Source organism: Berghia stephanieae, chromosome 15 (assembly GCF_034508935.2).
Source record: "Berghia stephanieae isolate SIO BIC M18660-M18661 chromosome 15, UCSD_Bste_1.3, whole genome shotgun sequence".
Taxonomy (NCBI): Eukaryota; Metazoa; Mollusca; class Gastropoda; order Nudibranchia; family Aeolidiidae; genus Berghia; species Berghia stephanieae.
This window is the reverse complement of record NC_088374.1, coordinates 20,007,866-20,022,865: the sequence shown is the minus strand read 5'-3', so window position 1 is coordinate 20,022,865 and position 15,000 is coordinate 20,007,866. Positions and strand designations below refer to the sequence as shown.

General features: G+C 36.0%; 2 protein-coding genes across 2 annotated transcripts in view; both read left to right on the top strand.

Moving 5' to 3' along the window:
* LOC144960638 (uncharacterized) overlaps window positions 1–6,598 on the top strand; it is a 13,521-nt gene extending 6,923 nt beyond the window's left edge. The window contains exons 4-6 of the mRNA XM_078893876.1: window positions 2,301–2,465; window positions 5,250–5,450; window positions 5,949–6,598. Of these exons, the coding sequence (XP_078750002.1) occupies window positions 2,301–2,465; window positions 5,250–5,450; window positions 5,949–6,178 (596 nt within the window). The 3' untranslated portion in view covers window positions 6,179–6,598. The remainder of the gene's footprint in view (window positions 1–2,300; window positions 2,466–5,249; window positions 5,451–5,948) is intronic.
* Window positions 6,599–13,412: 6,814 nt separating this feature from the next.
* LOC144960637 (uncharacterized) overlaps window positions 13,413–15,000 on the top strand; it is a 20,170-nt gene continuing 18,582 nt past the window's right edge. Inside the window, exon 1 of the mRNA XM_078893875.1 lies at window positions 13,413–13,561. Within this exon, the coding sequence (XP_078750001.1) occupies window positions 13,495–13,561 (67 nt within the window). The 5' untranslated portion in view covers window positions 13,413–13,494. The remainder of the gene's footprint in view (window positions 13,562–15,000) is intronic.

The following is a 15,000-nucleotide window of genomic DNA, read 5'->3' as shown; positions in this document are numbered from 1 at the left end:
TACAATGAGCCAATAAAGTTTTGACCTTCTACTACAATCAGTGGGACCGCTGATTACTTTCCAGCATACAAGTATCAGGAACAGGGTTGCCAGTTTGGCATTTTTACTGCCAAATTGTCCAAATTTGGCACTTTTTGTTTGTGGTTAGCAGGAAAGCAAATCGGTTGGCAAGTTGGCACTTTTTTGGCATTTTTTGGGACAGAGAAAATTAATATAATATTTATATATTTTTATTATACATAATTAGAAAGAAAGAGCGTGTCAAATCTTACCTTTCAATTCCCAGTATTTGCATGTTCGTTTTGTGATTTCGTTGTCACATAAATTTTATTATTTGGCTACAACAAACACAAATCTGGCTTCAGCCTTTCCGGTTCCAGTCTTAATTCTTTGACAGGTTTTGAAACTGAAAGTGAAACTGATAGGTCTAATTAATGTCGCTTCGAGTTTGATATGTCTTTGGTGTTTTATAAGTCATAGTGGTCAACACCAGGTAAGCCAGCCTTTTGTTTATTCTTGAATTTACACGTGTAATATTTCACTATTATGAGTATGTGTGACGAAAATCCCTATTTTGAAAGGTTTGGCAAGTTTTCGAAGCATTTGGCAAGTTTTTGTGACATATTTGGCAAGTTGTCCTGAAAAAAAACTGGCAACCCTGATCAGGAAGTGTATATCACCCCGGAGAGGAGAGGTTTGTTCTCAATCAATGAAAAAGGTTTTTCCGTCTAGTTTGCATCGACATTCATATTGTCTCTTGCTTTAAAAAAATATAGATAGTATGCGCTTGGCTAAGAAGCTCATAACATTGCCATCCGGAAGTTTACCGGACCAACACACAAAACTGTGTGTATCCATGAATGTTTATAGTCGGGTTCAGTGAGCATTACTCATAAACGCGGATGGCAAAAAATAATAACAAAGAACCGAGTGACTTCATCTTCGAACTATCTATAGATAGATCGAAGATGACATCAATCAGGCCTTTGTTATTGTTTTTGCCATCCGCGCTTATGCGTACTTCTCACTAAACTGTATTAACCATACTATAAACCTTCAAGGTTACACACAGTTTGTGTGTTGGCCAGTTATACATCCGGGTGGCAATGTTGTGAGCGACTTAGCCAAGTACATACTATCTATAGACCTCTCTGTATGTACTAGAAGGAACAGTAAAAAGTCAGACCACTCTGTATGTACTAGAAGGAACAGTAAAAAGTCAGACCACTCGGTGTGTATTACAAGGAACAGTAAAAAGTCAGACCACTCTGTATGTACAAGAAGGAACAGTAAAAAGTCAGACCACTCTGTATGTACTACAAGGAACAGTAAAAAGTTAGACCACTTTGTATGTACTACAAGGAACAGTAAAAAGTCAGACCACTCTGTATGTACAACAAGGAACAGTAAAAAGTCAGACTACTCTGTATGTACAAGAAGGAACAGTAAAAAGTCAGACCACTTTATATGTACTACAAGGAACAGTAAAAAGTCAGACCACTCTGTATGTACTACAAGGAACAGTAAAAAGTCACACGACTCTGTATGTACTACAAGGAACAGTAAAAAGTCAGACCACTCTGTATGTACTAGAAGGAACAGTAAAAAGTCACACCACTCTGTATGTACTAGAAGGTACAGTAAAAAGTCAGACCTCTTTATTATGTTTAGACACGGAACACTGTGTAGTCGACTCGTGTCAACTCATCTATCTAGTTGTGGTGCGGTGACTTCCTCTATTTTTCACTAGCACAAAAGGATTGACCAACAGTTGAGTTGAAGCCAGTTTGTGTTACTCGGCACAAAATTTCACGATTAAAAAATTGTGTTGAAGTAGTGCAGTAGCGTCTTCTTATTTTCGTTGGTTAAAATCAATCCCTTCAACTCAATTTTTTAGTTGATTAAATAAAAGTTGAAGTGCGGTAACGGTCTTATACTTCCTGACGGCAATATTTTGAGCGTCTTAGGCTGGTGTATCTCTCTCTTCCTCTCTCTCTCTCTCTCTCTCTCTCTCTCTCTCTCTCTCTCTCTCTCTCTCTCTCTCTCTATCTCTATCTCTCGCTCTCTCTCTCTCTCTACTCATCTCTCTCTCTCTATCTCTCGCTCTTTCTCTCTCTCTTTATATACATATATATATATATATATATATATATATATATATATATATATATATATATATATTTATATATTCACACATATATATGTATATATTTATATATATATATATATATATATATATATATATATATATATATATATATATATATATATATATATAAACATATCTTCATTCGTTCCAGATCACAATGTCCAAGTGATAAGGAATCTGATGGAAAGAATGAATGCCTTTGAAACTGTGGTTGATCAACAGAATTCCATTATCACAGAGTTGAATACCAAACTCGTCATGCAGGAGAAAGAACTAGAGAAACAAGAAGTCTACATCAACCAGCTATCTTCCCATCGTGAGTTGTATTCCGTTGCTTGTTGAAGTGATTGCTTTGGTTAATTATTGTTTTACACACTCTTTTTATGAGTAGTACTCACTAATTTCAATTAATCCGTAGCCATCGTTAACTTATAGCCTGGTACCGTAGTCATCGTTAACGTGTGGCCTGACACCTTAGCCATCGTTAATTTAAAGCCCGACACCGTAGCCATCGGTAACTTATCCCTGACACCGTAGCCATCGTTAACTTATAGCCTGACACCGTAGCCATCGTTAACTTATAGCCTGACACCGTAGCCATCGTTAACTTATAGCCTGACACCGTAGCCATCGTTAACTTATAGCCTGACACCGTTGCCATCGTTAACTTATAGCCTGACACCGTAGCCATCGTTAACTTATAGCCTGACACCGTAGCCATCGTTAACTTATAGCCTGACACCGTAGCCATAGTTAACTTATAGCCTGACACCGTAGCCATCGTTAACTTATAGCCTGACACCGTAGCCATCGTTAACTTATAGCCTGACACCGTTGCCATCGTTAACTTATAGCCTGACGCCGTAGCCATCGTTAACTTATAGCTTGACACCGTTGCTATCGTTAACTTATAGCCTGACACCGTAGCCATCGTTAACTTATAGCCTTACACCGTTGCCATCGTTAACTTATAGCCTGACACCGTAGCCATCGTTAACTTATAGCCTGACACCGTAGCCATCGTTAACTTATAGCTTGACACCGTTGCTATCATTAACTTATAGCCTGACACCGTAGCCATCGTTAACTTATAGCCTTACACCGTTGCCATCGTTAACTTATAGCCTGACACCGTAGCCATCGTTAACTTAGAGCCTGACACCGTAGCCATCGTTAACTTATAGCCTGACACCGTAGTCATCAATGAAGTATAGCCTGACCTTGAAACCCAAAAAGGCTGGCATTTTGACGACATTATTTGTATTTGGCCAGTCGTTGGTCACAAAAGAAAACAAATCGTGAGTTGTATACAATAGTTCAACCAATGAAACAAATTTTTCCTTGAGCTTTACTAACGACAACTAACTAAACGTTACACCAAAAAAAAAATGACGTCAAACTGCCGGTCCTACGATAGCTACGATCAACCAGACTATGGATTGGATGCGCTTGGCTAAGGAGCTCACAACATTGCCATCCGGAAATAAAACGGATAAACAATCACAACCATAAACTTTTTTAGTCTGGTTAATACAGTTTAGTGAGAAGTGCTTACAATTGTGGATGGCAAAAAGCAATTACAAAGACCTGAGTGATGTCTTCTTTGTTATATCTATAGATAAAATGAAGTAGACGTCATCATTCTAGTCTTTGTTATTGCTTTTTGCCAATAATGTGTATGGGGAATTTTCACTAACCTGCATTAACAAGACTATAACGTTAACGTGCGGCCATGTGCTCTAGTGGTATGACACTCGCTTTCGGATCGGAAGGTCCTGTGTTCGAGCCTCGCTCAGCACATAGTTGAGTCCTTGGAGAAGGCTCTTTACTCACATTCTCTCACCGTACTCAGGTGTAAAATGAGTACCTGGCCGTTAACAGCGTTTTCTCTGTCCCAAAAAAATGTAATATCGCCTGACAGTCGTCATGTCTCGTCCTACATGTTATGTGTTGCTGTTGGCCAGGGAAATCGCTTGTTGTAAAGCGCTTTGAGCACGTTTAGTGGGTATTGCGCTATATAAAAGCTCAAGTTTAAGTTTAAAGATACACATAGTTCTGTGTGTTGCTTTGTCATACTCCAGGATGGAAATGGTTTGAGCTTCAAAGCTTCTATTGAATTCATTAGTCTGATGTCACGTCGCCCAGCAACGGCGGCCATCGTGGTTCTAAACAAAGAAAATCCTTTTTTTAAACTTCAAGTCGGCTAGAACTTTTCCTATATCTTGTAATCATAATGTGTAAAAGTGAAAACAAGACCATATTTATAATGTTTTTCTCCTCTGGATACGCGTTTATGCTCGTCGGATAAATATTTCATAAGGGCGTCCGGCATTGTTCAGATAGTTTAGAGCCAGTTACTAAGTTATCATGCGTCATTACGAGGGAAGTGACGTCATGACTGTTGAAGCGTATTGGATTCGATAGTCTGATGTCACGTCGCCCAGCAACGAGCAGCTTGGTTCTAAATAAAGAAAATCGGTAATTTTTATTCTTCACGCTGGCTGGATATTTTCACATGTCATGTGGTCAGAAATTATAAGATTCAAAGCATGATCAGAATGTCCTGGGTTCGAGCCTCGCTCGAAGCAAACTTGAGTACTTGGAAAATATTCTTTACCCACATTTTCTCACAATAATTAGGTGTAAAATGAGTGCCTGGCTGTTAACAGAGTTGTCTCTGTCGGAGAAAATTGTAATATCGCCCAAAAGGCGTCATGTCTCAATTCACTTGTTACGTGTTGCTGTTGGTCAGGTATCCTCTGTAAAGCGCTTTGGGCACGTTTAGTGGATACTGCGCGATATAAAACTCTTTTTTTCTATATTTTTTTTCTTTATAATAATTTAAAACATAGATCTAAATCACACAATGAAAGTTTCTTATCAACTGGCGTATATTGCAATCATATTTAAGAGAAAAATGACGTCGTCCTCATCATCATCATCATCATCATCATCATCATCATCATCATCATCATCATCATCATCATCATCATCATCAGTATCATCATCAACAAGACTATCACCACCACCATCCTAACTCTCGTCACATCAGATCACTAAAAATCACACAAATTATTTTCTATATCCTACTTCAAACCAGAAAACACCAGCTCTTCTTTCCTAGCAGGACAACTTCAATACAGCGGCATTACGATTAGCCAAGGACAAGTCCTAAAATTCCAGAATGTTAATCATAACATTGGAAATGATTACAACAAGGATACAGGCGTCTACACGGCTCCAGTTGAAGGATTGTACGCATTCAATGTTTTTGCCTTGACTCAGAATCTGCCGGAAGGAAGTAAGTATCTTATTATATATCTGACATTGTACGCATTCACTGTTTTTGCCTTGACTAAGAATCTACCAGAATACAGTAATAATCTTATTATAATTTTGGCACTTAAAAAAATATTGAGCTTTCATAAAGGTTGATAGCTTATATAAAGAGCCATATCCACTATTCAAAGCGCTTTACAGGGGTTCCCTGATTAAATGCAACGCTTAATATGTACGGAGAGACGGCTGTTAGGTGTTATTATAATTTAATTTCCGACAGGGACAACGCTGTTAACTGACAGGTGCACATTTTACACCTAAGTACCGTGATAGATTGTGAGTTAAGAGCCGTTTTGAAGTTCTCAAGCAGCCAACAAGAGAGGCTCGAACACAGGACCTTCCAATCTGAAAGCCCGTTTCATACCACATAGCAACATACCTCAAAAAGACAAATTTCCGATTGGGGAAAAATAAAGGGAATTTTTAATTTAAAAAAACAACTTTATAATTCTCTTTACAGAAGTTAGAAGACAGACCGAGATCAGCCTCGTTGCCAACAACAAAATAGCAGGAGTACTGATTGCCGACCACAGGGATGCTTACGATCAGTCTTCCATTAGCGGGTCGGTGGAACTGAAAGCCGGGCAAACGATGCTGTGTAAAGTATACAGCTTAAATTTTCCAGGAAAAACCATTCTCCGCGGATATCCCTTTACAGGATTTAGTGGCCACCTCATTCACGCCTTATAATTGCAGTTGCCATATTTAATTATGAAATGAATGAGCAGGCACTGAATTTTGTTTGTTTCCCTTTGCTCGAGGAATGTGCAAAACAACTCTCCTTCTCGTCTCATAGTTGAAGTCATTATAGATTGAACTATTATAATCAAGTCGATGTCATCTTATAGTTGTGTTCATTATAAATTAAAATATAATCAATAAAATGTCAAATTATAGTTGTATTCAGTATAGATTAAAATATAATCAATGCAATGTCATATCATAGTTGTGTTCATTATAGATTAAAATATAATCAATAAAATGTCAAATTATAGTTGTATTCAGTATAGATTGAATTATAATCAATGCAATGTCATACCATAGTTGTATTAATTATAGATTTAATTACCTTACACAAATCAGAAATAAAACATTTGTTACCCCTCGTCACATACTTCTTTTTTAGTTGAATAAGAATAATGAAAATGTTGCTGATCGAAGCTCGAAGGAAAAAGAATAAAATATAAATATAGAAATAGAAGCTCCTATTTATTAAACGAAGATAGATAATATAGATGTTTCGGGTTTTCCCTTTATTAGCAAAACAACTTAACTACGCCATTCGCAGATCTCCCATTCGTCCTTAGACTTTCATTCATCATGCTTCGTTGATAAAAGGGAAACCCGAAACGTCCACTGTGTCTGTTTTCTTTCACTAAATTGGAGCTTACATTTCAATACTTGTCGTTATTTTTATCAGTAGGAAAATTGGTAACTCTGAATAAAAATGACCAGAAATAAAAGACCTCCATTTTATCGTCTTTCCTGGAAACTATCGGAAATAGATATAGAATGACCCACACAAATGTAACGTGTGTGTTAATATATGATAGGTTTTTTGTTTTGTACTGCCTCTCTCACACTACGGGATGGGGGGGGGGCGGTTGTGAAATGGTCAAGGGGTTAAGTCATTGTACTTTGATCAAGACGGTCTTGGATCCGAGCCATGCTTCAGACACTTTCGTTTTCTTTCCTTGGCCAAGATTTTTAACCCCCAATTTAATCAATTGGACGACATGGGTGATTCTTGTTGACATCAGACATCTTGTTTGATGAATAATCTATATTCCTTACTGGAATGCCAAGGAGACGGGATCTTTTGGTACCATTCAAATGTGCGTGTTTATTTTTCTTCTTTTTCACAAAATATTCTATGTCAGTGCCTGATTCCACGTATCTTTTTCATTCTTTTTATTTTTATTTTTATTTCGATAGTTCAACTTTGTAACGAAACAACATTATTCTCTTTCATGAAAACATATTGAAATAATGTTTTAAAAAAGAAATGGAAAAAGTAATAAAATGACAGAAACAAACTATAAAATAACAAAACTTTATCTTTAATATAAATAACAATATGAAATTGAATGTAAGCTTCAATTTATTTACGAAAACAGATGGAATGCAAGTTTCGGGTTTCGCCTTTATCAACAAACGTGATGAATAAAACACGACGGATGAATGGGATAACGTGGTAGTGGCGTTGTTCTTTTATATAGCGCAATATCATTCTTCTAACCCAAATGTTTGTAGAGGAGACCTTAGACATGACCTTGAAGTAATGGCCCTCCATCCATCCAGATCTATTATTGTCCATTCCTTTACGTTATCTATCAAGAATTATGCCTGCCATCCTCTCCTCCTGATCCACTCCCATGTCGCTAGTGGGATACTTGGGCGTATGGCGGGAAAATGAGTAAATCCGGTTGACCGTCACTATGTGGGGTAGTTGCACACATATGTAATGGCTTATGATCATACAGTGATTTTTTGATAGATGGTAATATTATTCCTTTGCATTGTATTGTAGATGTTAATAATGACAAAAGAGTTCAAGGGCCGATTATCATAATTGAATGTACAACATAATAATAATAATAATAATAATAATAATAATAATAATAATAGTAATAATAATAATAATAATAATAATAATAATAATAATAATAATAATAATAATAATAATAATATAATAATAATAATAATAATAATAATAATGATGATAATAATAATAATAATAATAATAATAATAATAATAATAATGATAATAATAATAATAATAATAATAATAATAATAATAATAATAATAATAATAATAATAATAATAATAATAATAATAGATATTTATTGTCCATAAATATGGCAATTTGTCATTTAGTTACACTTGTTATAACGTTATATGATAACTGCAACATTGAACAGATATTTCACTCCTACTTATTCTCTCTCTCTCTCTCTCTCTCTCTCTCTCTCTCTCTCTCTCTCTCTTCATCTCTTTCTTTCACGCGTGCGATATATACAACATAAACATATTCATTTCATCAAGACATTCAAATAAAAATCCAGATTCCAAGTTTCATTTCTTACTGCTTTATCTGTTGTGATAAATTCCAAATCCAAATCAAATAGCATGGTCATGGTTCAATCATTTTCATAAATTCCAAATCCGTAAAATCAATCCAAACGTAAAGTAAATTTTCCCTAAGTAACCATTTTTAATAGGTTGAATATTTCTAAGTCCGTAAATACAAATACATGATTGTGAGCACAAAATGTTTAAAGTGTGCGGCTCATAGACAAGTCGAATAGAATAATAAAAGAATGACATGTAGAATAGAAACACTCCGCTTTGAACCCTGTCGTAAACTAACCCACAATTCTTTTTGGCCACTCCTACTGTCTTTTGACATTCGAAATTAATATTCAAAACCTGCCTCTTTCATGTAATAGCGAATCAAACACAACTTGTATATTAAAAACAACAATAATTTTCTAGAATATAACTATCAGGCCTGTAAATGCACAATTTGCAAAAAGGCTGAAAAATGTCTGCCATATGTTCGCATGACCCCACCACCCCCCCCCCCCCCCCCCCAAAAAAAAAAAAAAAAAAAAAAAAAAAAAAAAATACGTAACATAAAATCCAGACGCGTCGATTGCCTTAATATCGGCATTGCGGTCGACGAAAGTCTCAAGCATTTTAATGAATAAAGATCGTATCAATGTATGAACGCTTGAAAATTGTAAGATAATAGAACGATATAGTTGTGAGCTTACTCCTTTAGAATGAAATTCTGATCATCAAAGATGGATGAAGTCAAAAACTGGGCAGGATTACTTGGAAATGTTTGTAAACAAAGTTTTACCGGAACCGCAACGCTCACTTTCACACCGTCCCATGATTCAATGCGCAACCTTGGCCGAGTCGGGTTATGGCCTGGTGATGTCACAGTGGCTGAAATCCCAGCGAAATCAGCCACTCTATAACTATAATAAAATATTAGCTGATTTCAGACCAGTAGATCAGCTTCCGTGGTTCAGCACGAGATCACGAACGGTAAAGTCCAGGGAACGAAATTATCTTATTTTCGGGTTTTCCCGATATGACGTATGGCAATATATTTTAATAAAGAACAATAGAGAGAAAATAAAACGAAATAAGATGAGAACTAAACGGGGTGGGGGGGGGGGGGGGGGGGGATTCGTTTGTTTTGCGTTCAAAATAACAAAAATAGGTATCAAGGCTGAGATTAAAAGTCTGTTTCAGGAAAATCATGCAAAAGTCTGAAATCAGCCAAATGGCTGAGAATTTACAGGCCTGAACTATCAAACTCCGCCTCTTATGAAATTAACGTATTTTGATAAATGGCCGCATTTTATGAATAAGAACCAAAAATAGCATCGATCTGTGAGAATAGAGAATAAATGCAATCTCCTGCAGCTACCCCCATGGTTCTTTCTAATATTTGCATGTTTTATTGTCATGTTTTTATCAAAATTCTTGCGTAAATTTCTTGCATAAGCTTACTCTCTTACAACTAGACCATCCCGTATGCGGCGCCCATAAGCGGGCGCCTTGAACGGCCCAACTTAATAGGTGACTAATGGAAATCCAAACCGGTGCTCGTATGTCCTCCGCCATCCTGGACTCCAGACGTCTATGTCTTCATGATTATGTCCAGAATACAGCTACCCGAGTTCGCATCTTGTATAGATCGTCATAGCTTCAGTTTACTCCATTAGGAGCTCTGCTAATATAGCATAATAAGATACATGACCAAACATTCTTTTGAATATAGACAGGTGGGAGTTCAGTGGTCTTGTCATAATTTGTGGTCCTATGATTCTGTGCGCTTATGTGGTCTTGTGGTATGGCACTCGCTTTTTGGATAGGAATGTCCTGGCTTCGAGCCTCCTCTCGGGGCATGTCTCTGTCCTTGGAAAAGACTATTTACTCACATTCTCTCACCGAACTCAGGTGCAAAATGAATACCTGGCTATTTTCAGCGATGTCCATGTCGGGATAAAAATGTAATATTGCCTAACAAGCGTCATGTCTTGTTCTGTAAACCTCTCAATTTGACATAACATGGTTTGTCCAGTTGATGCCCAACATGCGCCTACATCCTTTGTCTACCAATGATTGTTTCCTTTAGAGAATGTCTCAAGTCGAAATCCAATTTTAAAGAAAGAAAAAAAAAGGTTAGAATGCTTTGCCATCAGCTCAGCAAACACTTTGTGAATATTTGCCTTTCTCTGGTCTGCTACACGACTTAGGTCCGCTCTGCACGGCGCAAATCTGGGTTGGTGGATATAAAATGAATACCCGGGCTTTCGGGCACAATACTTTTGTTCAGCCAACAACAGGAACACTACAAACATGCTTTAAATACCATATGTATATATATATATATATATATATATATATATATATATATATATATATATAAATATATATATATATATATATATATATATATATATATATATATATATATACATATATATACATTATACAAAATTAAATGATAAACGTAGAAAATGACCTACACCAATGCGTTCATTCGGGTTGAAAAATACACTTGGGATTTTGTATACGGAATATTTACTAAAAGTGTTCAAAGGCCTTTACATGGGTTTCCTGAAAAAAAGAAAACAGTAACAATTCACGAGACATAACGTCTGTTAGACGATAATACAACTATTCAATTCGGAGAGAGACAACACCAGTTACTCATTTTCCACCTGCATATGGTGACAGAATTTGAGTAAAGTGTATCTTTTGATTACTCAAATATGCGCCGCTGAGTCTGTTAGATTTGGCGGAAAGTACTTTGCGATAGACTAGACTAGAATCCTATCCAAATGATAGCTGTTGTCCGTTTCATGCTATAGAAACCGTTATAAAAACCGGTTCCAATGGCCAAATGGCTTAATGGACAGGGGCTCTTTGCTTCTTCTGTCAGGAAAATCGACAATACCATCTTCAAATATGAACCATTATATTTCTATGTATTAAATTGTACTATTGACATCTATAAAAATGAATAGTTATGGTTATATGAATTAGACATTAAGGAGGCAGACAATGAGAGAGATAAATTGATAGATAGATAGTTAGATGGAGAGTGAGTGAGAGAGAGAGAGAGAGAGAGAGAGAGAGAGAGAGAGAGAGAGAGAGAGAGAGAGAGAGAGAGAGAGAGGAAGAAAGAGAGAGAGATAGAGAGAGAGAGATAAAACATATATATCCATTTATTATCTTCTTGGAGAATTGACGCATACGCATATTTGTAATAAATAAATATATATATATATATATATATATATATATATATATATATATATATATATATATATATATATAAATATATATGTATATATAAAATACAAACTTAAATTCTAATTAGGCAAAACGTCGTTTCTCGGTGTGTTGTCATTTAAAAAGCTTTTATATAGAGCAATTTCCACTAAACGTGCTCAAAGCGCTTTACAATGTTTCTTTAACCAACAGTAACACTTTTTTTCTCAAAAATACTTCAGTCATAAACACCAACAATAAGATGATCCTATACGGACTATAATGATACTCTGGTACGAAGTCAGACAATTGAAATGAACAAAAATGAAGGGTTCTGCGCAATAGATTGTGATTGTAATTCAACCGTTAACATCGGGGGAGGTAATAAAATATATTCATCGGAACTCTTCATCAGTCTGCAACAAAAAACAATGGAATCTTCTAACGAAACCAGACAAGTGACATCCATAAATGTGAAGGGTTCTGCCTAATGGAGTAAGACTGTAATCACACGGCTACCGATGAATTGATAACGATATATATATATATATATATATATATATAATATATATATATATATATATATATATATATTATATATATATATATATATATATATTATATATATATATATATATATATATATATATATATATATATATATATATATATATATATATATGTATGTATATCCAAATAATATTTTAAAGAAAAGACACACACGCACACAAACACACACACACACATTGAACACGGAATCAAGGTAGTTCAGTTTATCATATATCCACTAAACGTGCTCAAAGCGCTTTACAATGGGTCACTAACCAATAGTAACACTTTTGGCTCAAAACACTTCTTCAGTCGTCGAATATGGACTATTATGATACTCTCGTTCGAAATCAGACATTTGACATCCAGAGAAATAACGGGTTCTGCTTAACAAAATATGGCTGTAATCTGACAGCTAACATTTAGAAAATAATGACAGCTATTTATTTTAACTCTTCTTCGGACAACAACCCATCGTCGTTAATGGACTATTACGATTCCCTCGTACGAAATCAGACTATGGAGATCCACATACACGAAGGGTTCTGCTTAATGGAATGCCATCGTAATCCGACTGTTAACATTGGGAGTTAACAAGAGATATTCATCAGAATCTCTATCAGACTGCAACAAAATCAATAAAATCGACGGATTTGGGCTATTGTGATACACTTGTACGTAATCAGACTATTGGCATCCATAAAAATGAAGGGTTTTTATTATGTAAAAGAGATTGTAATCCGATTGCTAATATTAAATAGATAACGATAGAGAGAAAGAGAGAGAGAGAGAGAGAGAGAGAGAGAGAGAGAGAGAAAGAGAGAGACACACAGAGAGAGAGAGAGAGAGAGAGAGAGACACAGAGAGAGAGTGACAGAGAGAAAGAGAGAGATTCATTCAATGATTATTTTTGAGAAAGACACACAGATACACATTGAATCAGGACTCAGAATGGTTCAGTTTATCGAATATCGACTATTATGATACTCTCGTACGAAATCAGACTATTGACAGCCACACAGATGAAGGGTTCTGCTTACTTGAATGAGACTGTACTCCGACTGCTACCATTAAATAGATAACGCGAGAGAGATTGATATTAATCCAATTAATATTTTTGAGAACAGACGCGTACATCCGAATTGAATCAGGACTCGAGATGGTTCAGATTACTTCATATCTCCTACTCTTTACGGCTGTTTTCTTCACTTTCAACCATGAATTGGGTAAGTGTCAGGGTTGCCAGTTTTTTTCAGGACAACTTGCCAAATATGTGACAAAAACTTGCCAAATTCTTCGAAAATTTGCCAAACCTTTCAAAATAGGGATTTTCGTTACACATACTCATAATAGTGAAATATTACACGTGTAAATTCAAGAATAAACAAAAGGCTGGCTTACCTGGTGTTGACCACTATGACTTGTAAAACACCAAAGAAATATCAAACTCGAAGTCACATTAATTAGACCTAACAGTTTCACTTTCAGTTTCAAAACCTGTCAAAGAATTAAGACTGGAACAGGAAAGGCTGAAGCCAGATTTGTGTTTGTTGTAGCCAAATAATAAAATTTATGTGAGAACGAAATCACAAAACGAACATGCAAATACTGGGAATTGAAAGGTAAGATTTGACACGCTCTCTCTTTCTGATTATGTATAATAAAAATATATAAATATTTTTGTGACATTTTTGTAATGGAAGTACTCTCAAACCGACGATATATCCAGGGTTTCCATGAAGATTTGTGCGACATTTTTCTAATGGAAGTACTCTCAAACCGACGCTATATCCAGGGTTTCCATGAAGATTTGTGCGACATTTTTGTAATGGAAGTACTCTCAAACCGACGATATATCCAGGGTTTCCATGAAGATTTGTGCGACATTTTTCTAATGGAAGTACTCTCAAACCGACGCTATATCCAGGGTTTCCATGAAGATTTGTGCGACATTTTTGTAATGGAAGTACTCTCAAACCGACGATATACCTAGGGTTTCCATTAAGATTTGTGCGACATTTTTGTAATGGAAGTACTCTCAAACCGACGATAATATCCAGGGTTTCCATGAAGATTTTGTGCGACATTTTTGTAATGGAAGTACTCTCAAACCGACGCTATATCCAGGGTTTCCATGAAGATTGGTGCGACATTTTTCTAATGGAAGTACTCTCAAACCGACGCTATATCCAGGGTTTCCATGAAGATTTGTGCGACATTTTTGTAATGGAAGTACTCTCAAACCGACGCTATATCCAGGGTTTCCATGAAGATTTGTGCGGCTGTGTGGTCTAGTGGTATGACACTTGCTTTTAGATCGGAAGCTCCTGGGTTAGAGACTCGCGCTCGGCGGATAATTAAGTTATTGGAAAAGGCTCTTTACTCACATTCTCTCACCGTACTCATTCATGTGTAATATCCCCTAACAGGCGTCATGTCCTGTCCTACATGTTAAATTTTGCTGATGACCAGGGACCACTTGTAAAGCGCTTTGAGCACACTTAGTGGATATTGCGCTATATAAAGGTCATTTTAAAAAAATTGTATTAAATATTAATTGGTTCTGGATTCGAGCCTCAGCCGGCGCATAGTTGAGTCGTAGACAAATACTCTTTTCTCACATGTTTTTTTACCGTACTCAGGTTAAAATGAGTTCCTGGTCTTA